The sequence below is a fragment of the Leptinotarsa decemlineata genome, unplaced genomic scaffold (genome assembly GCF_025532065.1).
Source record: "Leptinotarsa decemlineata unplaced genomic scaffold, Ldec_3_MD MMD2_P_RNA_scaffold_12, whole genome shotgun sequence".
Lineage (NCBI taxonomy): Eukaryota > Metazoa > Arthropoda > Insecta > Coleoptera > Chrysomelidae > Leptinotarsa > Leptinotarsa decemlineata.
In genome coordinates, this window is record NW_027412526.1 from 4,445,962 (window position 1) to 4,472,904 (window position 26,943).

At 36.6% G+C, this 26,943-nt stretch overlaps 1 protein-coding gene across 2 annotated transcripts in view; it reads right to left on the reverse strand.

The window, feature by feature from the left end:
• LOC111509895 (uncharacterized) overlaps nt 1–26,943 on the reverse strand; it is a 53,832-nt gene that overhangs the window by 21,395 nt on the left and 5,494 nt on the right. For both annotated transcript variants that reach the window (XM_074172389.1, XM_074172396.1), the window contains exons 2-3: nt 19,423–19,667; nt 16,754–17,026 (exon numbers count right to left, since the gene is read on the reverse strand). In XM_074172389.1, the coding sequence (XP_074028490.1) occupies nt 16,754–17,026; nt 19,423–19,664 (515 nt within the window). In that variant the 5' untranslated portion in view covers nt 19,665–19,667. The remainder of the gene's footprint in view (nt 1–16,753; nt 17,027–19,422; nt 19,668–26,943) is intronic.

A 26,943-nucleotide genomic window follows, 5' to 3' on the forward strand; every position in this document is an offset into this window, starting at 1 on the left:
GGTATGACGCTGTCAGTTTGTGAATTTTCGAAATTGAATTAATAGTAATTGTGTGTTGCTGTTCTGTTCTTAATTTGTTACTTTAATAATTCACTTGTTATTAAAATGGGATACAAAAATGAGGAAAAGGCTGATATGCATTACGTTTACGGTCTGTCGCAAGAGAATGGGTTAGAAGCTTCTAGAAGATTTGCTGAAATGTATCCTCAACGGCAGCATCCTTCACATAGAATATTTGCTCGACTTCATCAACGATTACGAGAATATGGTTCATTCGACAAAAGATCGCAGGATTGTGGTCGCCATCGAGAAGTACGAACACCACAGCTTGAGGAAGCAGTACTTCATTTGATTGAAAAACAACCTACTACCAGTACTAGAGAGATTGCTTTCCAGGTCAATGTTGATCATATGACGGTATTTCGAATTTCAAAGGAACAACTCTTATACCCTTACCATCTGCAACGAGTACAGGCACTGTTAGCGCGAGACTTTCCGAACCGTCTTGAATTTTGCAATTGGATGCTGGAAATGATCAGAAGAAATTGTGACTTTTTGAAGACGATAGAATCCACAGACGGATGTAGTTTTTCTCGGGACAAGATTATAAATTTTCATAATTACCATATATGGGCTGATAAAACCCTCACGCTATTGTCGAAAATAACCATCAAAAACAGTTTTTTTCTTAACGTGTGGCTCGGAGTTATTGGGGATGATTTAATTGGACCTCATTTTCTATCTCCTCGAATAAATGGTGAGGCATACGTTCAACTTTCAAGAGAAGTGCATCCAGTAATGCTGGAGGAAGTTCCTTTGGGTGTCAGAAGGGATACGTTTTTTATGCATGATGGGGCTCCCGCCCATTTCAGTCAAGTAGCACGTCAGCATTCAACTGAAACATATGCAAATCAGTGGATAGGTCGAGGAGGACCACAGAACTGGCCCGCTTGATCCCCGGATCTCAATCCTCTCGATTTCTATATTTGGGGCCATTTACAGCATTTGGTTTATCGTTCTCCTTTTCGCGATGTAGAGAACTTAAGAAACCGCATCATCGATGCGTGCAGGGTAATCAGAGAGACTCCAGGAACATTCGAGCGAATACGTGACTCAATGCGCCGACGTCTAAACGCATGCGTAATGTCTAAACGTACACATATTGAACATTTACTATGATTTCTACATGTTGTGTGTTTTGTTATTGATAAATCAGTTTTGTTTATCACCATTTAATCGTTTAATGCAGGTAATAACTACAGAATAACAATAAATCCATATCGCATTTATGACGATGTATCTCTGTAGTTGTTCGTAAAATAATTTTTGCTGCGAACTGGTTCATTTTGGGCAAAAAAACCCAAGAGACATTTTTTGTTCAGAATGAAACAGGCCATCGAAAATAAATGGTAAACTAATAATAAGACAAAAAGTTACATTGGAAATACATTTTACGGGTTGCGTTTTCCACCCCTTACAACCATGGGGTAGACCAAATAAATTTCTGGCTAAGTGTCTTTTTGGTAGAAAAAAATGTCAGGTTAATTTCAATATTGTAACTTTTTCAGTGCTTGTGAAAAAAATCGCTATACAAATTTTATGTACCCCCTTTAAGGGGCTGTATCTTAACACAGGATGCTCTATTGCAATTTCTTTATAAGAAAGATCCTATCTTTTTTTTCGATGAGGAATCACCTCCTTAAATGTTTTACACTTATTCAGTTACACCCTGTATACCGACGGCTTGAAAACCAAAGAAGGCACAAAATGTGGAGTGTACTCCAGATCACTAAGCCTAAGGATTAAATGGGGAATGGAAAAAATACCAGCGTGGTCCAAATAGATCTGCCTGGTATCTGAATCGCCACAAAAGAAAAAACAAGGAATGGAATTTCTGGTTGAAACATAACAATCTGCAGACAAGACCTATTAGACTTGAACAGACAACGTGTTACCTCAGGGCTAGTACTAGAGTGCCACCAAGATTTAGCCAAAGCCTTGATAGATAATACCATTAACCTGAGGTGGGTTGAAGTGCATGACAGGAGTAAAGGCAATAGCATTGCCGACTCTTCAGCCAAGGAAGCGGCTGGTCTAAGAATTTTAGGACCCAGTGGCACCTACGGTCTGATGACATCGACAATTGCGGAACTAGCCGAACGTCACACCCATGCACAATTCCTAAAGAGGTGGGATGAAATCAAAGGATGAAATCTTGCCAAGATCACCCTTGGCGACCCTGGAAAACTGGCGCCGAAAAAATATCTGGCGATGACCAGGAAAAATCTACGTCTGAAGTAGGATTTCTGACTAGCCACTGTAAACTGTGGAAACACCTCCACAATATGGGGCTAATATGCAGGAAAATATGCAGGATGTGTGAACAGGAAGAAGAAACTGTCAGGCATGTTGTTTGCGAAAGTTCGGAGTTATCGTCAATGAGAGAGTGTGTGTTCGGCGAGTCTTGGCCTACACCTACCGATATAAAGGAGATGTCTTCCAGAGACCTGTCCACCTTCCTGGAAAGGGCAGGATGGACGATGACCTAAAAGGACAACTCTTTGGAAGGATGTACAATGGGTCACATGTGGCCTAAGTGCTGTGGGCCTACACTAACCTTCCCTACTTTACAGATACAGATACATTATCAAACTTCAGTTTATAGGTATGAAACTAAAAAATCAAAAAGAAGCGATTTCTAAATGATTTATTATACAGCCCACTCATAGAAAAGCAAACACCTTTTATATCGAAAACAAAGTGAAATTGTTTTCTGTTACTCGATAAGTTTTGATATTGAACTGTATTCATATATATTTCTCACAATTTTTCCTCTTACATTTGACATTCCAATCGATACCTTGACAAATAAACAAAATCAGACTTCCACATTTCAGGAGAACTTGTATATCGACAATCTGAAATACTTTGTGGAATACATTTAAGTAGATTATTTCAGTTGAATATAATTACGTCAAAGTTAAACTTATTTCGGTTCCACTTTCCGTTCATGGAAAATAGAAGGGGTTGATAAGCCAAAAATTCAATTAAATGCTGAAAGTTTAAGTAATTTCTCTTCAGAATTTCCAACTCTATAAAGTCTAATGGAAATTAAGGCAAGTTAGATAATAACCTGTGATTTTCTTGAAAAGCAGTTAGTGATATGTGTTGAATTTTACTTTTTGTATACCACTTGAGGTTGTTGGTTTTTATCAAGATTGGGATCTACCATCTTTGGCTTTTTTCTCTTCTCCTTGTTATGATTGGTTTGCTCCATACTTGAGCGATAGAAAACAAACACTACAATCGGGTAGACAACTGTCATCCAGTGAAAATATTTCATTTGGTATCCCACAAAATTCAGTGCTGGGTCCAATTCTCTTTTGTATTCAAATGATCTAGCTTCCATTCCAATTAGAGAAAGTTTTACAATTTCTGCAAATGACACTATCATCCTCTGGCATGAAAAAAATGCCCAGCAATTCAAATATACTATCACTAGTGGGCATGAAATGGTGAAAAAATGGTGTGATTCCAATTATTTATTTTTCGATAGGAAGAAATCAAATGTACTCACCTTTAGCACTTTGTGTGATGATTTGAGTCTAAACGGACAAACTTTAGAAAAAAAACAGAATTCGAAATTCCGAGGAATATTCTCTGATGACAAACTGAAATTTGATTTGCATATGGGAGCATTGACAAAATAACTAGCGGCGGGATATTATGCACTTAAGAGTTTTCCCAAATGAACTGAGCATATCTACAGTGAAGATGGTTTACTACTCTATGACTGAGGCTCATTTGAGATATGGAATTGCCTTTTGGGGATTTTGTAGTCAACAATTATCACAACGAGTGTTTGTCCTACAAAAAAGGGCATATGTGAACCATTATTCATCAGCAAGGGCATTCTAAGCCTCACCTGCATTTTAATTCTAGAGTCTGTATGTCTAATACACAAAAACCTCACTACTACCCAATATACCCAAAAGACAATAGATAAATTAGAAAATGGAATCAAACAAAAAATACAGAACAAGGATCAAACTCTTTCAACAGATAAAACAACACACAACTGGACTGCTTTCACATGCATAGGTCACCAAACCAAAAAATTAACAAACATCTTCAAACCATTGATCATCAATATCACTCGAAAAAAAGAAAAAAAACCTGAACGAATTGTACATCATACAATGCTTGGACTGCAACAAAGCAAGAAAAAACTGATCCAAAGGTACGACGAGCACAAAAAACCATAAATAAACCCAATAACATACAGGGTGTTAATTGAGTATGTACCATAAATTCAACAGACGATTCTTTAGGTAATTTCAAGACGGAATATTCATATGAATATGGGTCCACAAATCCTTCGTTCCCAATATACAGGGTGTTAAAATAAAAATAAAAAAAAGTTATTCGTGAATATCTTAAATACTATTTACCTAATTTTGTGTAATTTGTCAATTGTATTTATAACATTAGGGAGCGAATTTAGCCCGAAAGTGATTCAATTTATTAAGTCCAGTGGCGTCTCGAGCGGGATTTAAACGAATATTTTTGACTTAATAAAAGTACGCCACTGATTTTTGTGCAATTTTTTTTATTCCTTTGGATTGAGCAATTAGAAATACAACTTTTTGTCTCTTGAATTTGTTCGTATCTTGCTTAGTTTTCAAGAAAAAAAAATCGGCCTCCTTCGGCTTCAATACAACTTTCTAGCCGCCGCATCGTTGAATGTCGCACTTTTCTGAAAATACCCGGCGTATTTTTCATTGTCACATAAATTAATGATTTCATTCCGTAAATCCTCTTCACTCTGAATAGCAGTTTTGTCCACCAATGCTTTAAGGTGTCCCCAGAGAAAATAATCTAAGGGATTCATTTCGGGCCAGCGAGGTGGCCATGGGTGTGGGCCTGCTCTCCCAATCCAGCGACTATGGTAATTTTCATCCAAAAATTGCTGTGTCACTACACTAAAGTGTGGTGGAGCACCATCGTGCATGTATCACATACGGAATCTTCCCATGACTGGCATTTCTCCTAAAAGTCCAGGTAAAACAAATTCTGAAAACCTTCGGTATTCTTCTCCAATAAGTCTAGGTGGAAGGAAGTGAGGCCCAATGAGATGGTCACCGACAATTCCAACCCAAATATTGAAAGACAACTGTTCTTAAAAATCATTTTCTATCAAGGTAAGTATGTGGATTGTTTTCGGCCCAGATGTGATTGTTATGGAAGTTAATAATTGAATTGCGAGAAAAACAACCTTCATCTGTAAACAATATTCGACTTAGGAAACCTGGATTTATTCTTATTTTACCGCGTAACCAATTAGAAAAAGCTAGTCTTACTGGCAAATCTCTGGGCAATAGAGCTTGCACACGTTGCTTGTGATAGGAATATAGTTGCTGGGCTCTTAAAATCTGCCACACTGTGACATGGTGGGTAATATTCACTTCTTCAGCTATTTTCCGAGTACTGGTATGAGGATTTACTTCAATCTCATTTAAAGCAGCTTCATTTTGAACTGTTCGTACCGTTGCAGGCCTCCCAATGACAACCGTCGATCTTTTAAAGCTGCCTGTTTCAGAAATTCGTGCATGGAGACGTACAAAAGTTCTTTTATTAGGCACTATACGCTGAGGAAATCTTTCATGGTAAATGCGTCTTGCAGCATTCGAGTTTCCGTGAGCCATTCCATAAAAAAAATACATATCTGCCATTTTACTGTCAGTAAAATGTTTTACAAAAATGGTTCGAAAAATAACTACCAAACACACTTTTTATAACAATTATAAATTGAAAGCTTATAAAGTTGACAACAACTGTCAAGTTGTTTATTAAATACTGCAATCGTTTTCCAAGGCAACCCTTGATTATTATTCATGGTATTTTCAGAAAAATGCGAAATTCAATGATGCGGCGGCTATAGACCGTTGTATTGAAGCCGAAGGATGCCATTTTCAACACTTAATTTAGAGCAATTCATTAGTCTAGATGTTAATGTTATTTAATATTTGTTGTTATTGTTACATAATTAGTAATGTAAAAATAATAATTTCCAGAAGAAACATTTAATTCCCCATATTATTCCTTGTGAGGTCCAGGGATATGCAATTAGGTCGACTTTTTTTTCTTGAAAACTAAGCAAGATACAAAAAAAAATCAAGAGACAAAAAAGTTGTATTTCTAATTGTTTGATTCAAAGAAATAATGAAAATTGCACAAAAGTCAGTGGCGTACATTTTTAAGTCAAAAATATTCGTTCAAATCCCTCTATGAGACGCCACTGGAATCAATAAATTGAATCACGTTCGGGCTAAATTAGCTCCCCAATGTTATTATTAACATTGCCAAATCACAACAAAATCAGGTAAAGGATATTTAAGATATTTACGAATAACTTTTTTTTAATTTTTATTTTAACACCCTGTATCTTGAGAACGAAGGATTTGCGGACCCATATTGATATGAATATTTCGTCTTGAAATTACCTAAGGAATCGTCTGTTGAATTTATGGTACAACAATAAATTGAACATATAAATTAGTGAAGATAGTTTGGAGAGAGAGAGGTTTTGGCTTTTCACTTCTCCATCTGTATGAAAAAATAATGTGGGAAACTAGATTGTCTTTTGATGTTAGCCACAATGATGTATCCGTGGGGATAAAACATCCAATTTATGTAGGATGCGTAAAGGATTTTTTTCTTAACGTATAACCACATATATCATTCTTGAACATTGTCGACGCGAGAATTTTTTATGAGAGGGTTGAACCTAGGCCATAAATTCTAGTCCACTCCCCATTAACTCAAAAAAGGCTGCACACCTACTAAAACGCATGTGAAGAATTTGGCGGGGATATTCTTTTCATGAATTCATAATGGTGTAATATGAGTTTAGTGAAAAGAAAGCGTCGCGTCGTCGACATCGACGACGGATAGAAAGTCGCAAGTTTTTATGCTACTTAAGATATAATTTTAAATGAAGAATTTAGAGGGTGATTCACTTGAAATTTTTCAATATAAGTATTTCGAAACTTTCCAAAAATTAGGTTTCAAACCATGAAAATGAACAGTTTTGACTAAATGATTCAGTTTTCCTTTCTGAAAGATGTTCATATGTTCTTCCATGCGTGCATTGAGTGTTCTGCCAGTTTGACCTATGTTATATATCCGTCACAAATGTAAAGATTTAGCTGTAAAAAGATTGGTTAGGTAACAGGATCAATTTTTTCTTAAAAAAACAATTGTTTTCTTTCCGAAGTTCCGAATTTGATAAAATTCTTCTTCGGGGCTCGAAAAGTAGTTTTTTCGTGTTGATAATATTACTATTTTGAAAACCATCAGACATTTGGGAAACACATGAAACAAAAAATACATTGCAACAGACGAACTTCTGAGACAACACCAACACAAAATGACAAGAAACAAACAAACATTTGTTTCAGGGGGGGTTCAATCCCGTCTGTTATGGAACCTTGTAATGGACGAGCTACTATGTCTCCTGGACCATAATGGGTATAAAGCACTGGGCTATGCAGACGACTTAGTCATCTTAGTCCAGGGTACATAAAATAATGTAGTGAAGGGATGCATGTAGCAGGCCCTGAACATTATAACAAGATGGACCGAAGAAGAAGGGCTTAACATAAGCCCATCCTAATCGAACGTAGTAACACTCACCGAGAGGACTAAAATGGAAGGTCTCGGACCTCAAAAACTACGAGCTGAAGAAATACAAGTGTGGAGGAAGTTGAATATCTGAGAGTCCAAACTGACCTTGAACCAACACTTGGACAGGATAAAGAGGAAAGCGGAGGTAGCACTGATGCTCGCCAGACGCACCTATGGAAAAACATGGGGGCTAAAACAAGACATGGTATATTGGCTATACAAGATGGTGGTTAAACCCATGATAACATACACATCTCTGGTGGCCAAAGATGAAGCAGGCGACCGCCATCAACAAACTAGGCAAGGTGCAAAGACTTGCATGTTTGGGAATGACGGGGCAATGAGAACTACCCCAACAGCTGCATTGGAGACACTCCAGAATCTACCTCCTTTACACTTTGTGATAATGGGGGAGGCCAGGATGGGCCAATTCAGACTGAAAAACTCATCGAACTACAAAAGATTGGACAGAACAGAAATTTCGGAACAAGTGGAGGAGCACTTATTGAATATGTGCACGGACCACATGACACCGAAGTACACCTTCAACACAAACTTCACGGCGAAAATCATAAGCCGTGGAGAGTGGAAGACCATTAGTCAACCCGAAAACATGTTTGGAAAAAAAACACCTGGTATACAGATGGATCCAAGACCAAACATGGAACGGAAGCTGGAATATACCGAGCGGATAGAAATCTAAACTACATCTATCCGCTAGGACTATACACACCCGTCTTTCAGGCGTTAGTGTATGCTATCTTGCAGTGAGCAAGGCTTTTTCAATTGATGAATCGAAGAGGTTTTTTGTATTAAAGTGTATAATTTTCAGAATTCTTGCAAAGCGCTTTCGACTTTCGTCATCATCAGTGCTCACCTGAAAGTAAGTGATCTAATCGAAAAGGAAGTTTAGTGAAAATTGAAGTTGTAAAATTTTTTAATAATCTTTAAGGTTAAGAAATTTGGAAAAATTGTTTAAGATTACTTACTTGTCAGGCAACAGGAAGTATCAAATTGAGTACTTTGCACATTTGTAATATTTGACTTATATAGAACAAAATAGGCTTATAGCCAAGAAAATACATTTTTGGATTGAGGCCATGTGGTTCAGTCAAAGTATCATGAAGAAGGACAACTTGAGACAGAATGTGTCAAGTGTCATGTTAAAATAATGATACCAACTTGAGGAGTGATCCATTATGGATTTGAATAATTATGTAGAGGAACATTATTGAATAAGTTGTATTAGTAAAATGTGATTAATTAATAATTCACAATCCTTTTATGAAGGGGAAGGAAATCTCTGTTTGAGTTTACTTGAGTATTCAAACAATGATCATTATTGGAAAGTTCTTTAGAAATCTCAAACTCTTCAAACAAGTCAATTGTTTGAGAATACTTACAAGTCAATTGTTTGAGAATACTTACTTGTCAGGCAACAGGAAGTATCAAATTAAGTACATGGCACATTTGTAATATTTGACTTATATAAAACAAAATAGGCTGATAGCCAAGAAAATACATTTTTGGATTGAGGCCATGTGGTTCAGTCAAAGTATCATGAAGAAGGACAACTTGAGACAGAATGTGTCAAGTGTCATGTTAAAATAATGATACCAACTTGAGGAGTGATCCATTATGGATTTGAATAATTATGTAGAGGAACATTATTAAATAAGTTGTATTAGTAAAATGTGAATAATTAATAATTCATAATCCTTTTATGAACGGGAAGGAAATCTCTGTTTGAGTTTACTTGAGTATTCAAACAATGATCATTATTGGAAAGTTCTTTAGAAATCTCAAACTCTTCAAACAAGTCAAATCTAAGGAAATTTTTATTATCTATTTTATGTAAAATATATATATATATATATATATATATATATATATATATATATATATATATATATATATATATATATATATATATATATATATCACTGATGATGACGACAGTCGAAAGCGCTTTGCAAGAATTTTTAAAATTATACACTTCAATACAAAAAACCTCTTCGATTCATTCATTCAAATAAGTGTATTCAGCTTTTCCAAATCTTTCTTCAATTGAGACCTCAAAGAAATGAGCGGATCAATATTTTTACAGGCAGCAAGAGCGCACTAGGGGCTCTGACAAACCCGAAGGTGACATCAAAACTGGTCTGGGAACGCCATGAAGAACTGAATGAACATGCAAACAGGAACAAATTAAGACGCGGATCGTCAACTTCATATATAGGTCCTGAACCAGCTCTGGGGGTACCAAAATCATTGGTACGAAACCAGATTAGAACATGGACCGATAAGAAGCCACACAGAGTACTGGACAAAAGTACCTGGCAACAAACAAACAAAGTAGAACCTTCATTAGGAAACCGTCCGAGAAAAGAACCGAAGAACTACTTCAATATAGTAGGGATCGGCTCAAAATAATTACAGGGTTACTAACCGGTCATTGTCCGCTTAGAGGACACCTGAATAGAATGGGGCTGTACAACGGAGACCTCAGCTGCAGATTATGCAACGAAGGGATAGGAACAGCTCTACACATCTTATGCGAATGTGAGGCACTGAATCACAGGAGGCAGGAAATATATGGACGTACAAAATTACGCCCAGAAAAATATGACGAACATCCAACATGGAACCTGTACAATCTAGTAGGAAATTTTCTGTGAAGATTCCTGCACTGACGCCTGTGGGATATCATCCAACGCCCTTCGTGGTATTAGCCAGGGGAGTAGTTGTTTTCTGATAGGCGTCAGTCCATTCAACCTACTGTGTAGGTATATTCGAGACTGGCTTGAACGTTCAAAGTTCATTTCTTTAGAATTATTGTTATTATCAAAAAACTAATTGATGATTTTTTTTCTAATAGTGGTGGAATTTATATTGACACGATCGTGATTGTTATTTATGAATTGAGATCTTTAGTAATATATCAATAGTAATAAATCACTCTTCAACAACTATTTCATCTAGAGAACGGCGTTTATGTTTAATAATTTTCCTGAGAACGGTTTTCCAAATGGATTCAATTTCCAGCGATTCAAATTCAACGTGAAGCGCTATTTTCGTATAGGCACCGCTCTAAGAGCGTCTTAAGGATTTTCCTGTAATGCTTGTGTTTTGTCTTGATATTGTTTGTGTTCTTGATATTTTACTTTTACATTATGCCGTATTACTTCCTGTCGTAATCTGTTCTTTGATGCATATCACTTGTACAAAATAATTTTAGACTTCCTGTGACGACTCACGATTTTTTCTAGTTCGTTTTAATCCATATCACAATTCATCACCAATAATTTTTGTTTGAAGGTGGTTACCAATGTTTCGTGGTGTATTTCATCAGTTCGGACTTCCATTGGCTACTATAATATAAATTGATTTGAAATCCCGAAAACATGTCTAAAAAAATTAAAAAGATTAACTGAAACCAGTAACAACCAAAATAAATTAAAAAAATTGAACTATTAACACGAGTTGAAAAAATAAAAAAATTACAAGTTACTTCACGACGTTTCGATTGATATTATCCACAATCATCTTCGGGAGATAACTGGAGTCGTTCCTTCTAGATCTGACTATTTATAGGTCATTCGACTGCTTTCACCTATCCCTTCCTCCCTCACCGCGCTTCATTGGCGGGAGTTGGTCGTGTTCCGCTTAATGAGAGGTTTCCATATGATACGTATCTCTACGGTAGCTGGGCTGAATGTATTATTGGACAACATATATGCAGCTTCTTCGAATTTTCTCCTGAACCAGTGTTCCTCCTTGTGTATGATTTCAGCTTGAGCCCACTTGATATCAAGTCGATGAATCCAAACATGCTCTGCTATTCAGGATTTGCTGGTTTCTCCTCGCGGTGTGTGTTTCTTGTGCTCGGCAATGCGAACTTCCAATGGCCTCTTAGTTTCACCGATGTATGATTGTTCGCACTCGCAGGGTATCCGGTAAATGAAATTCTTGGAATCGCAGTCCGTGTTTGGTGGCCTGGTTTTTATGAGGCTGCTACGGATAGTGTTCCCAGATCTGAAGCAGGTCCTGATGTTATACTTGGACCAAATCCCTCTTATCCTTTTCGACAATCCTCTGATGTAGGGAAGTACAAGTACTGGTTGTGGCGACTTCTCTTTCTTGTGGAGCTGTCTTCTAGCTGAAGCCTGTTCCACCATCACTTTGGAATAACCATTTCGTTGAAGGTCATTTTTGATATTGCCTAGTTTATTTTCGAGGTTTTCCTTTGTATTGCAGAGCCCTGATGAGTCTTCATGATTTCTCTCTTAGTCGATTGATGGTGGTTGGATTTCTGGTTCATATACTGTCCTGTGTGAGTGGGTTTTCGATATACAGATGTTTCCCATTTAGTCTTGGTCCTCTTCATTAATACGTCTAAGAATGGCAATTCTATGTGGAAATTGTGAAAATGATGGAAGAACTTACGTCGTTGATGTGTCTAGTTCTGCATTTCCATGGTTCCAATTTTATATTTTAAATTTTAATTTCTTGTTACTGAATTTTTCAGCTCGTGTTAATAGTTCAATTCTGTGAATTTTTTTGGTTGTTGCTTGTATGTTATTCCATTGTAATTTCAATGTTTTTGCTTAATATTATTGTTATTTTTTCAGCTAATTTATTTTTTCATATTTTTCACAGATTCTTCCATGGAAGATCGTACTGATGAAATCACCAATATTATTTCATCTCATCAATTCCACATGCCTCCAAGTATTGATTCGTAACCAAGTAGTATGTTTCTCGCAGATTAGAACCATCATTCTCCACTTCGATTGTTGCGTATCCAAATCCTGGCAATCGCTACCTGGCGAACCTTCAATTCATAAATCACTCAAGGGATTGACTCGTTCACAATTATACCCACCCCTAGCGTCGGTAACGGTGATCCATCACCTACTATCCTCCCCCATAACTCATTAGCATATCTCCTGCAACGCGATGACATCATTCCTTCGTCAGGGGAATTATAGCTGACGTTGGTATCCCTGACACGAATCGAAATCCGATGAACTAGCGCCACCTTATCGAACAAAAATAACAATTTTCCTTTGTTCGTTCGCGTGTTGACCGAAACAATTTTTTTCGGTGCGAAAGAAAAGAAAAACAAACGTTTCCAGGGAATTGCATGTTTGGAGACGTTGACCTGGCTTTCGTCGGCGAACATGACGCATTTGATATACATTTACGTTCAGTTCAGAGTGTAAATGAATGTAAGTGATGGAGTTGGACGATAGTTGGAAAATCCATAACGTACAAGCATTGGAGTAGTAGTTTATTGGCAAAACACAAAACCTCAACAAGTGTTTCGCCATACATTACTTTCACCAGTAACATCCCTCGTTTTATTGAATAATAATAATAATTATAATGATAATAACATGCTTGAAATCATGTTGTAAGTTGTTTACGAGCATCTTATACACAGGAATACTCACCGCAGTTGACCGAGTGTTCGAACGGATATCTGAGCAGAGAGGGTCGAAGAGAGGAGCCGCTGGATATAAAGAGAACCCGCTCATCGATAGATGTGTAACCCAGGACTCTATACAATATAAGCGCAACCTCTCTATGGCCTGGACCGATTACTGTAAGGCATTTGATACAATATCGCATGTGCTCATCTTGCATTTGCTCAGATGTCTTGCGGTACCCGACAAAATAGTTAGATGCATTGAACAACTAATACCACTTTGGCGAACTCGCTTCACCATAACGTCTGGTCAAGCAAGAGTCCAAACAGGGTGGGTCACTTTCAAAAGGGGGGTATTTCAGGGCGATTTCCTCTGTCCCCTTCTCTTCTGCATCTCACTATTGCCATTATCCGTTGCGCTCAGAAATACTCGAGGGTATAACTGTAGCACCCCCGGAAACCGGAGGCACAAGGTCACCCATTTTTTTCATAGGGATGATCTTAAACTTTATGCCTCTGGAGAGAAGGATCTCCATCGGTCCTTGAGGGTGGTGGAAGAGTACACGCATGCTTGAGGGTGGTGGAAGAGTACACGCATGCTATCGGTATGAAATTCGGGATAGACAAATGTGCAATGGTCCATCTCAAAAGATAACGATGCGGGGACTACGGAGAGGATGTGCAGCTCGTAGATGGAAGCATCCTACACCATTTGGATGCCGGAGGGACGTATACTTACCTCGGAGTGGAACAATGCCACTTACAAGAGGTAACAGTGCTACGAGATGTTTTTGAACAAGATAATTAAATTTACAATAGGGTTGCCGAAAATCAAAAACACCACTAACATGCCCGACTAGGTCAGTGGTTTGCACAAAGTCGTGGGTGCAACTAATTAAAAGAAAAACAATGATTTTTACCTAAATGGGGAAGCGCCACCAATTTTTGTTGGCCAGTTAAAAACCGGAAAACTGCCCAGTTATTGGAGAAGCCCACTATTGAAATATTTAACTTCTCATAAAAGTAATAATTCTATTTGCAATGACTAAGTTTATTACAATAATAAAAAGAAGAAATACAGTGACCCCTCTGTTTGCCACTATCATAATACATTCGCTAACATGTGCTAATATGTGACGTCACGTAAAAGCTTACACCACTCCTCTCAATGAGGTAACTTGTACATTTTATTATAGGAAATAAATGAACACCGGGTTCTTTATTCAAATAACTTAGTCTAAACTTAGCTGCTTTTCGAGTGCTCCTTTTTCGTAAGCGGCCAGGGAATGAATACTGATCCGGCAGTATCGGTGGATACGGATGTAGTAGGAATCTGTTAATATTCCCAGTGGTAATTATTAGTAAAGGTAACGATCAGGAAACTTCTTCAAGAGACTGATCCGGCAATCGATTTCAATTTCCCAAATTCAAGCTGAGGCAAATACGCCTTTCTTAGGAATATTCTAACACCCTGAAGAAAAATATTCTCATGACAACATCGTAATCAAAAGGTAAGAAAAATAAGGACAAAATTTATTATGAGTTCCATAGCTGAGTTGAACAAGGTTGTTTGAAAATACTGTACTAACCTCCTAATAATCGAGGGTGTTTCCAACACAAAACAGACAAAGATCGTCCTCTGAGAATTGAGAGAAAATACTGACTATTTGCCCTTTTTATAAAAATCCTGCTTTTGCAGCGGTGGTTTCCAATACTGTCCCAAAATACTCCAAACTTCACAATATCAAAAAGGAACCACAGTTCGCTGAAAATTCGAAAATCCCTTCTAGGTAGTTAACGAGCGAAATAATTCAACCAGGCAATCAGTTCACTCAGCAATTCACAATCGAAAAATATCTTTTCGCCAAAATTTACGTCCTTATTCTTATGTCCTTGGGTGTGAGAAAAAAAGGAACACAACCTATTTACCGACCTAGTCGGTGTCATAGGCGGGTTAGAAAGGTTTTAAATATACATAAATTTGCATGTGGAAATAAATAAACTAACCGATTTTCAAAAGTATAAATAAATTGTTTAATTTATAACAAAGCAAAATTGTATCGTAACAACAGCAGTGAAGAACTCTTTCAAGTATCAGCACAAACTTCGACAGATTTGGTCATCGGAAATGTCGGAAAAGAACAAAGTTGCTGCAACAAATATACTTACCGTTCCAATCGTACTCTACTCGTTTTGAAGTAGTGAAGTGGACTCGGGAGGAGCTGTATCAACTCGCCGTAAAGACCTGAAAAATGATGCATCTCTATTGGAGTTTGCATCCTGAATCGTCCGTTCCACGGTTGTACTTTCCCCAACAACAGGGAGGCGTAGACTTTTGAGTTTGGAGTGTCTATATCACAGAATGGTACTGCATATTGCCTGTAAAGTCGTCAGTAGTTCGGATCCTCTTCTTTGCATGGTCCGTAAACATGAGAGAGCAGGAATTGGAGCATTTCTCTCCAGGGCAACTGCCCGAGCAGCTGATGAACTCGGTTTAGTTCTCGACTCTGAACGAGGTGACCACAACTCTGTCATCGAGTTGGCATCCGTTCAGCAAAAAGCTCATATAAAAGCCGCAGAGATAACCTCACTTCTGCGGTAGACTAAGGTATTGAAGACACCATCCTGGCAAGCCATGACGAACCCCTCAGTTTCCGACTTCAGCCCACTCGACCTGAGGGAAGCGAAAGTCAGGCGCTTTGATAAGCCAAGGTCTTCAATGTTATTGAAGAAGACCCCATGCATTGGCTTATCCTTGTTTCTGTTTGAAAAACAGATGTTTCAAATAGTGGAGCTATTTGTACTGGAAAATTTGCAATCTCTTACTAAGTTATCTGGAGAATCAGGAATCAGTCGTACAAAAGTTTTCAGGAGCACTCATAAGTACAAATTTCATCCATATAAGATTAGACTAGTTTATGAATTGAACGAACATGATATCGATAGACGGATCGAGTTTTGTGAAAGTCTCACTGAACGGATTAACTTGCATCAGAATTTCTGGCATAAAATTTGTTTTTTGGATGAATGTACGTTCAGTTGGGATGGAGAGGTAAATCGTCAAAATCGTCGATATTGGAGTGAAAAAAATCCTCATTTATACCGTCAAATTCATACCCACCGAAGTCAAGAACTGAATGTTTGGGCAAGAATTTCAGATGACCCCATCATAAGACCTTTTTTTATCGATGATAATTTGACTAGTGATGAATATTTGGATATGTTGGAGAATCGAATAATCAGCAGGATGGTGGACCTCCTCATTATACAGCTCCAGTGCGACAATTTTTGGATGATAATTTTCCTGGTCACTGGATTGGCAGAAGAGGTCCACCGAAGTCTCCGGTTCTAACTACTGTAGATTTCTTTTTATGGGGTCATTTGAAGTCCAAAGTGTATGACACAAAATCAACAACATTAGAAGATTCGAAAGAGAATATCATGAAGCATTGCAAAGAAATAGCTTCCGAGATTCTCAAGCATGTGAGAGTGGTGGGGAAGTAACATAAAATGTAAATATATCAAAATGTGTCCCCTGTATACTATTATTGACATGGAATGCACTGTACATAAAATTACATAATTAAAGTTACAAATACAATTAGAAAACTGTTCAAGGAAATGCAAATGACTTACTTTGGTGTTCCAACCGTTACCGGATACCTTTTGGGGTTAGTCTGTTTCGACATCACGTTGTAGGAAGCCGGATCTGAAACTTTCCTCATCGCGCTTTTATACTGCTGCATCTGAGCCATAACTTTCTGTTGCGACCCTGCATAATCGTAATTAATTTCTTCAGAGGGGTAAAAATGTCGCTGCAGGCTATTGTTGTAAGGGTGAGGATAGGTTTGTGGCGGAATGGCAGACTGAGTTCTTGGAATCTGTGGGAGATTCCTGTTGTGATAATATCTGCAATGAAGATCGAATTGATTCACGAGGATGAAGAATTCTACTGGAATAGTTGATGATGGAAGATGGGTTGTTTCTGTTGAACTCAGTCAACTTTAAATTCTCTGAGTGTTTGTATTTTATTGTGAGTCCTTCAGAGTACGAATGAAAAATCAACTAAATGCATTGTGGAGAGACCAATTGAAGAAATAAAAAAATCAAATCGCAAAGAAAAAATGGACAGTTTCTGAAACATCGGTCTTACTTCAGAAGGGAAGTGAAATCATCAGAAAATGTTTGGCATTTTTAATGTCAATGCATTGTTTTTGTTTTAATTATTTACTACTATTGAGTATAGAGTAGGAGTCTGACGTATCAAAGTTGGATCCCGAACAAAATACCAAATATTGCTCTCAGTATACGAATTCTGATGAAAAAATGCTTGCATACACAGGGTGTAACATAAGTACGTTGAAAATTTCAAGTGATGTATTTCTGAGATAATTTCAAGAAAGTCTATGTAAACTTGTGTTCGAAAAGCTTCGTTTCGAAGACATAGGGTATTGAAATTGAATATTGTCGTTCATTTTTTATTTATTTATTTATTTACGGCAATGCCTATTTTTTACAAGATAATTAAAGTTCCCACATATGTATTCAACAGTAATATGAGCTAGGTTTGAGGAAAAAATATATAAAATGAATCGAAATGAAAAAATCGTGAAAATAATGAATTACAATCTTTCAGTCTTTTTGAATCTGTTAAAAAAAATCTGTTTGAAATTTGTTTTTCCGTCAATCAGCTGCCGCCCCCATACGAACGACAACTCTCAGAAGTTGAGAAAATTGTGCGAGCTAAGGACTAACGAAGTCTTACCTTTTAACGTGTGATTTTTCCAAAGAAGAATTGAAAAATTCTAAATCTACATTGTATGTATTTGCAAGTCTCAAAGTTCTACCTACAGATTCTTTCCGGCCATAGTTGGTGCGACAAAAGGGTTCTTTGAAGATTTTCGAATTTCTTGTTCTCCTTAGATTCACATTCAAAGTTATAAGTTCCGGGAAATTGATGCTAACATTGATTATTTAATGAATTAGTGTAAGGTCTGCTTCTAATCTTCTATGAGCCAGAGTATTCAAGTTAAGAATGTCCAATACAATTTTATAGTCATATTCACCAATGTGATATTCAGTTTATATGCAGAGTACCTTAAAAACTCATTTTGAACACTTTCAAGCATATCAATATCCACATGATATGAAGGGCACCAAATTGTGGAATTGCATTCGATTATTGATCTAACAATTGAACAATATATTATTTTTAATGAAGTGAGAGATAATTCATTCGCAGATCTGAGAATGAAACCTAACATTTTGAATGCTTTAGAAGAAATATTCGCAACATGGGGTATGACATTTTTGGGTCGAGAGTGATTCCTAAATCTCTGATTGTGTTTGTTGTTTTCAGTTCTGATTGATTAATTTTATATGGCCAGTTAGTGGGATTTTTGTTTCGGAAAAAAGTAAATTTCTGACATTTATCTATATTCAATTGCAGTAGATTTATATCACATCAGCGAACAAAGTTAGATAAATCGTACTGTAATAATTTTGTATCAGTTGAGAACCCTGTGGTACTCCCGATGGAACTGTGATTGAGGAAGATACTGAGTTACCATCAATCGTCTTACTGAATTTATATTCTGAAATTTGGTTAACTGTTTCATCACCACAACGAAGCTCGAAAGTCCGACAGTACTGAAGTAATTCAGCCTGGAAAAATTTCGACAGCGAAAAAACAGATGATCGACCTCGATCTCAATGAATAAAATAATATTTTATGTTACTATCGCAATGGCAGAAATTACAGGAAGGTCTTTTCGATCCATCTGTGAACCAACAACTATCTGCTCTTTATATCTCCTTCTCTCGGAAAATCCAGTCCTCTCTGCTCGGGAACAGTATTTTTTAAGACAATTCATAGTTGACAGTTGGAAGCATGAAGTCAGAGGTCATTTCCAAAATGCTGTGACTTCCAGTGTCAACCAACAGTCTGTTGCACTATGCATTAAATTGATCTGTGCAATTGGCAATAGTATTGTTGGGGCTTTTGAACAACGAAATCGCGGGAAAATTGCCCCCGTTTGGAGAAAAATATAGTGCTGTTTCATCGAGACAAAGCCCTCCGTCACAAATCAATGAAAACGATGGCAAAATACATGAATTATGCTTCAAATTGCTCCTGCATCCACCATATTGTCCAGATCTGGCCCCTACCCACCTTTTTCTGTTCTCAAACCCTAAGAAAATGCTGGCTGAAAAGGAATTCATCGCTGATGTCAACAATATCGAATAATGAAATAAAATTTTATAAAAAATCTATGCCTCTTACATTATCACTGTATTCTACTTACTGTTGAATATACGGCTGCGAACTGTACTGCTGCTTGCCGGTGATCATCTGGTGAGACGCGAGAGAATTTCTGTCGTAGATCTCCGGCAGATGACGTGGAGGTGCCACGCCGAAAGACTGTCGTTGATTTTCCGATAACGCATCGCTATCCGAGTATTCCGAAGCGAATCCCTCGGGATCATCGACGTAGTAATCTGGCGGAAGTTGCGGGTAGCCGTAGTTCTGGCGAGGGTTATGCGACATAATCTGGAAAAGGTGTATGTACAGTAAAGTCCTTGCGCAACGGATGAAATCATTTTCTACGTAATTATGAAAAGGTCAATTTTTAAATATGGAAATACACTCCCTAGGGGTGATAGCCACCCCTGTGAAAGTATAAATAAAAAGAGGTAGCATGTGATACCGTGTTTGCAAAGATTTTCAGTTCTCCATTCGGAAATATAGCAATTTTTTATTTCTGGACTTGAATAGTTGAAAACAAAATCCATTTCATACTGACGAACTCTACAGTCAAATATTTGTCACGACTGACTAGTTTATTAGTTGCCCATTGTATTTGTTCCACTAGACGCATCATTTCGCAATATTCATATCAGGTATTATTTTTATTGTGTTTTTATATTTTGAAATTGGTCAGAATTGATTCCAGAAACACAAATACATCCAATGTGTATTCAGTGTTATTGTGTTACTGGAGAAAATCTATAAGAGATTTTTCCAGATATTCATCTTCTTCAATTTCGCGGTTTGAAAAATTGAAGCTTTCACCAATTTTACCAGATTCTTGATATTTTGGCGAAGTCGCAAAAATTATAGATAGACATACTAACAATAGATATAGTATTAGACCCAGTTTTTGCGAAATGTGAAGTTTGGATCTCTCTGAAAAAGAATACTAGAGTAGAGCTCTTCCACTTAACCTACAGAAAAAAAACTCAAACAAGTGTTTTAGATTGAAAAAAGTCAGTGAGATATATTTTCAGACATTTAACTCAGCCTAAAACATATACACCTTCGTCAATTTTAAATTTTAAAAGTACATTGGCGCCTTCGCCAAACTTTACGTAGATAATATATTTTGGCGAAGTCGCATACATTTCAATACATCCACTTTGCGAAATATGAAGTTTGGATTTCTCTGAAAAAGAATACTGGAGCAGAGCTCTTCCACTTAATCTACAGAAAAAACCTCAAACTAGTGTCATAGATTGAAAAAAGTCAGTGAGATATATTTTCAGACATTTAACTCAGTTTAAAACATATACACCTTCGCCAATTTGAAATTTTAAAATACATTGGCGCATTCGCCAAATTTTATGTAGATCATAGATATTTTGGCGAAGTCGCATACATTTCAATACATCCACTTTGTGAAATATGAAGTTTGGATCTCTCTGAAAAAGAATACTGGAGCAGATCTCTTCCACTTCCACTTAATCTACAGAAAAAACCTCAAACAAGGGTCATAGATTGAAAAAAGTCACTGAGATATATTTTCAGACATTTAACTCAGTTCCCAACTCCCAACTCTGAAACCTTTTCCGCTCATACTTAACTGAACGTATCCTATTCGTAGATTATAGGGGTCACAAGTCTTTCCAATTCATTGCAAACAGTGATGCCCCTCAAGGAAGCAATTTAGCACCTCTTTTATTCTCACTCTTCATTACCGACCTAGGAAATAATCTCTCTAGCAATTTCTCACTCTTTGCAGATGATTTGAAAATCTTTCAGCCCATTACATCATAGGAGGACTGCTCAATCTTACAAAAAGACCTTGACTTTTTGTACATTTGGTGTACCGAAAATAATCTTTCCCTCAATAGAAACAAATGTAAATACTCAAAATACACCCTTAAACATAATGTTATTTCTCATGATTACTGCATAAATAACACACCTCTTCAAATAAGCACTCATCGAAGGGATCTTGGTGTCACATTTGACCCTAAACTGAGTTTCTCCATTCACTATGACACAATAACATGCTCAACCAAACGGATGCTAGGGCCCATTTATCGTGACTGTAAGAACTTTCGTAGCAGAGACAGTTTTCTAACTCTTTTCAATGCATACGTCAAATCTCGGCTGGAATATGCCTCCCTTATATGGTCACCCATATACAATGTCCACATAAACAAAATCGAGTCTATACAAAGAGGCTTCATGAAATATATTACTTACAAGCTAGAAGGAGTATACCCTGAACAAGGCATCGACAACAGAATACCACTGAATAAATTTAATCTATTACTCCTTCAAAACCAAAGAACCTACTACTCTATAATTTTCATTTATAAACTAGTGAATAATCTGATTGACTGTCCCGAACTACTCTCCTATTTCAACTTTCATGTTCCACGAATCAATTCTAGAAATGAACTGACTTTTTATCTACCAAATTCTAGAACAAACATATTACTCAAGTCACCAGTTGTTGCAATGAGCAAACTTGACAATCAACTCTGTGAAAATCCCGATATATATTATGAACCTATTGGTCAAGATAAGAACCACGTTAAGAAACTTTTATACTCTAGTCGAAATACATGAGCCCAAATTGAAAGTTATTCTACCATGTGAGCTTATTACTACTTCTGTATTACTGCTGAATTATGTTTTTTTCGTAATACACTTGAACTATGTTTTTACTTGTTAGCTCTATATCTGACTTATGGTTTTTTTTCAATTACTCTCCTAGCTTGCTACACACAAGTTTTCCACCTAATTTTTTGCTCAACTCTCCTAAATGTCCACTTCATTTTGTTTTTTGTTTACTCGCTTCAGGTGTTTGTAGTTGAAAATCATCTGAGAACAATTCGTCAGTATGCCCACTGACTATATTTGAATGTTTGTAGTTGATAAATTAGTATTTTATTCATGTATATGTGTATGTATGTATATATGTATGTGTATTGTGTGTATATAGGCAGATATAGAACTATAACATGCTTTATTCCTGTTTAGACATTAAACATTGTTTTTTTAAATATACACCTTCGCCAATTTAAAGTTTTCAACGTACATTAACGCCTTCGCCAAATTTTAAGCAGATTATTGATATTTTGGCGAAGTCGCAAAAATTATAAATGATTTTATTTAGTGCATTGAAAACATTCAAACAATTGACATAGTATTAGACCCAGTTTTTACGAAATGTGAAGTTTGGATGTCGCTGGAAAAGAATCCTAGAGCGGAGCTCTTTCACTTCCACTTAATCTACAGTTCAGCTTAAACGTATAGTATACACCTTCGCCAATTTGAAGTTTTCAAATTACATCACCGCCTTCGCCAAATTTTACGTAGATCATTGATATTTTTGTCACATTTTCAGTTGCTCGATCTAAAAAATAAGGAACTACAAAAAAACTGTGGCCACTGAGATGCCACTGGACCTGACAATTGCAATCTAGTCCGTGATAAATAAGCACCTTATTAATTCAAATAACTGTAGCGAATCGCAACCAAATCGTTTTATGATATTTCATAAAACGATTTGATTGCAGGATTTATGATATTTCATAAATCCTGCCGCTGAGATGCTCAGTTGCTGAGCCCATTTGGTATTGAGCCCAAGTGTTGTCGATAATTTCGATTCTAGTTCGTGTTAAATAAGCGATCACTTCAAATAACTGTAGCAAATCTCAACCAAATCATCGGTTTAGGGAAATTTAAGATATTTTATAAATCACGTTTTTTTTAACTTCAACCAGCTGAACATGGAGAATGTATCTGAATTTTCAATGTTTTCAAGCGACTAACTGAAAAAAGCTCCCTATATGAATTGATTTCCCTCTACAAGAAAAAAGAATTCATAGAAATAAAGAATATCTAACAGTGTATTAAATGATGTTTTCATCCAACACTCATGTGGAATAAATTGTGGACATAATCGACAATTTACAAGTTGGTCTGTGGCTTCAGTTCATTTTTCCTGACTGAATTGTCAATTCACAAATCCACCCAAATTTTTCATGTGAATCCTGAATTCACTTCAACTCTGGATTCATTTCAAACTACTCTTCCACGTACTGAGATGGAGAAAATTGACATTTCACAAGCATCACTTGGGCACGTGACACACTTTCCAACAGATTACCTCCGCTAATTACGTTGCTAGACGCATTTCGATTCGAAGAAACTGGTAAACGTTCTGTCGCTCACGCACATTAACGGTACACGTAATTGTTTTGTTTCATAGAAGCCCACCACACCGGTTTCATTCCGTACAACATATAGAAAAGGGGTTGTTCGCAAGAATGAATTCAGAGGTAGGATGTGTAACATTGTTTCCACTCCACTGTTGTATACCAAGCAGAAAACAGGGCTGGAAAATTTGGAAAATTTGGTCAATGGTTTACGAGATAATGTGGAGCGATTTGGAAGATAATCAGCCGTAACGTTGTAGCATTCGAAAATGCTACTATTTCAACATTTTAAAGATTACTTGAGGTTCAACAAAAAATTTCATGAGAAAAGTTATAGGTATCTCTATGAAGCCGAAAAGGTATGGAAAGTGAAATTAATGTTCAACTTTTCAAGTATGGATAGCGCTCAGAAATGTTCAAACACAGTACAGAGTAACAATAAAATTTTTGAATGCAATGTTGATTGCCTATTTGACGTGATTTCCAATAAATCTTTCTTTTATAAATAATTAATTAAAATCATTAGTTTAATTTTCATTCACGAAAAATATTCCAGTTATATATACAGTCAGAATTTTGTTTTTTATTCATGATAACAATTCAAAGATAATGGTGTCAATCAGTGATTGACAGAAATCTAATTAGTTAAACAAAATCAGCTGTTAATATTAATATTAATAATAATACATTTATTACCCATCAAAGAAAAAAACAGAAGAATATACAGTAGTGGTGGTGCTATTAAATGATATTCTGATGAATAAATGGCTGGACTTTGTTTCAGATAACAGTTGAAAACCGTTTCTGTTCTTCTACCAATGCCAAAGAGATATTTACAGTTTTAACAGATAGTAATACATTAACGAAACTAAATGAGTAAAGATAAGTAAATAAAGAGAAGAAGAGGAAAGGAAAGCATAAGAAGGTAAGGGTTAGAGAGAGAGAGAGCAGTGCAATTTTTGAGAACTTCACTGAATACTTAGTAGGTAGTTTTTGAATTTGGATTCGAATACCAACGGCGATAGTTGTAGGTATGATCCATCCAGTTTATGCAAATTATTTATGCAGACTGCCATATTGTAGGAAAAGGACCGTTTGTATTTGATGATGCCTATTTCTTTTTCGACACCTTCCTTTGTATTGCATAGCTCCTCGAAAGCACGGTCGAGTAGAGTCTTGATGATTCCTCTCTTAGTCGATTGATGGTGGTTGGATTTATGGTTCAGATACTGTCCTGTGTGAGTGGGTTTCCCATTTAGTGTCGGTCCTCTTCACCAATACGTCTGAATGGGAAACCGACACTAAATGGGAAACATCTGAATATCGAAAACCCACTCACACATGACAGTATCTGAACCAGAAATCCAACCACCATCAATCGACTAGGAGAGGAATCATCAAGACTCTACTAGACCGTGCTTTCGAGCTCTGGAATACAAAGGAGGGTCTCGAAAAAGAAATAGGCATCATCAAAAATGACCTTCAACGAAATGGTTACTCCAGAGTGATGGTAGAACAGGCTTTAGCTAGGAGACAGCAAGAGCTCTACAAGGAAGAGAAGCCGCCACAACCAGTACTTGTACATCCCTACATCAGAGGATTATCGGAAAGGATAAGAAGGATTGGGTCCAAGTTCAACATCAGGACCTGTTTCAGATCTGGGAACACTATCTGTAGCAGCCTCACAAAAACCAGGCCACCAAAAGCGGACTGCGATTCCAAGAATTGCATTAATCGGATACCCTGCGAGTGCGGAGAATCATATATCGGTGAAACTAAGAGGCCATTGAAAGTTCGCATTGCTGAGCACAAGAAACACACACAGCGAGGAGAAACCAGCAAATCCGGAATAGCAGAGAATGTTTGGACTCATCAACATAATATCAAATGGGCTCAAGCTGAAATCATCCACAAAGAGGAACACTGGTTTAGGAGAAAATTCAAGGAAGCCGCGTTTATGTTGTCCAACAATGCATTTAGTCAAGCTAGCGTAGAGATGCGTAACATATAGGAACCTCTTATCAAGCAAAAAACGACCAACTCTCGTCAAACGGTCATCTCTCGCTAAAACCAATGAAGAGGTGATAGGTGAAAGGAATAAGTCCAGTTATCACCCGACAACGATTGTGGATACTAACAATCGAAACGTCGTGACGTAACTTGGTTTGAAATCTATCATTTTTATTTTTTATTTTTGTTAATAATATGTTTAATTTTCAGCTTTTACTGATGTTTCAATGTTTTATTTTCAGGTTGTAGCTTCTATGTTATTTCCTTGTAATTCCAGTTTTTTTTTTTAATAAAATTGTCATTTTTCGGTTAATCTTTTTATTTTTTCAGGAATTTCAAATAAATGTATATTATATCAGACAATGGAAGTCTGAACTGATGAAGTACACCACGAAATATTGTCAACCATCTCCAAACAAATCGTGCAGTATCTGTTGAGAGGATTAGATTCCATGTTAATCTGCTCTATTTCCAGTGTTTGATGATATGTCTAACAAGGACACGCAGTATTCCATCTGTTCATTCGTTTGAAGAGCTATCGTGGTTTGAAATCCCTCTGTAGTCAAGAGGTATGTAAAAAACTATTTTTAGTTTCTATATTGTAATTTCTTTCTCTTTTAGGTTATACTGATATTTGGACTTGCTGGAGCTCTTAGAAGAGATGAACTGTATAAACTGAAATTAGATGATATTGAAGATTTAGGTACAATACTCATAGTAAACGTCCATGATACAAAAACCAAAATCTCAAGAAAATTTAATCACGGAACATCTTAAATTATACCGAAAATATACGGCACTCCGTCCGCAAAAATACGCAGAAAAAAAAATTATTTATTAATTATCAAGGTGGAAAATGTACCTGCCAGATCGTTGGTATAAATAAAATTGGTAAAGTTCCTTCGGTAATCGCAAAATACCTAAATTTACCTCATGCTGAACAATATACAGGCCACTGTTTTAGGCGGTCATCCGCCACGTTATTAATAGAAGCTGGAGGCGATTTGCTTACCTTAAAAAAACATGGAGGTTGGAAATCCTCTGCAGTGGCAGATCATTATATAGAAAACTCAATTACTCAGAAAATTGATGTGGCAAATAAAATTTTATCGCCTCAAAATCAAATTTCCTCAGCCCCTATCGCCACTACTTCTATCATCTCAACTTCCAAGTCAAGAAACACACTAATAGAAAAATCAAATGCTGCAGGTGTAAGTTTTGGAATGGTCACAGTTTCCAATATCACTATTAATAATCATTATTATTCCACATCAGAATGAAAACCAAAAATAATAATCTCAATAAATTGTTAATTTTATAATATAGGTACTTACTAATTATTCTGAAATTTAATAAAGCTCTTT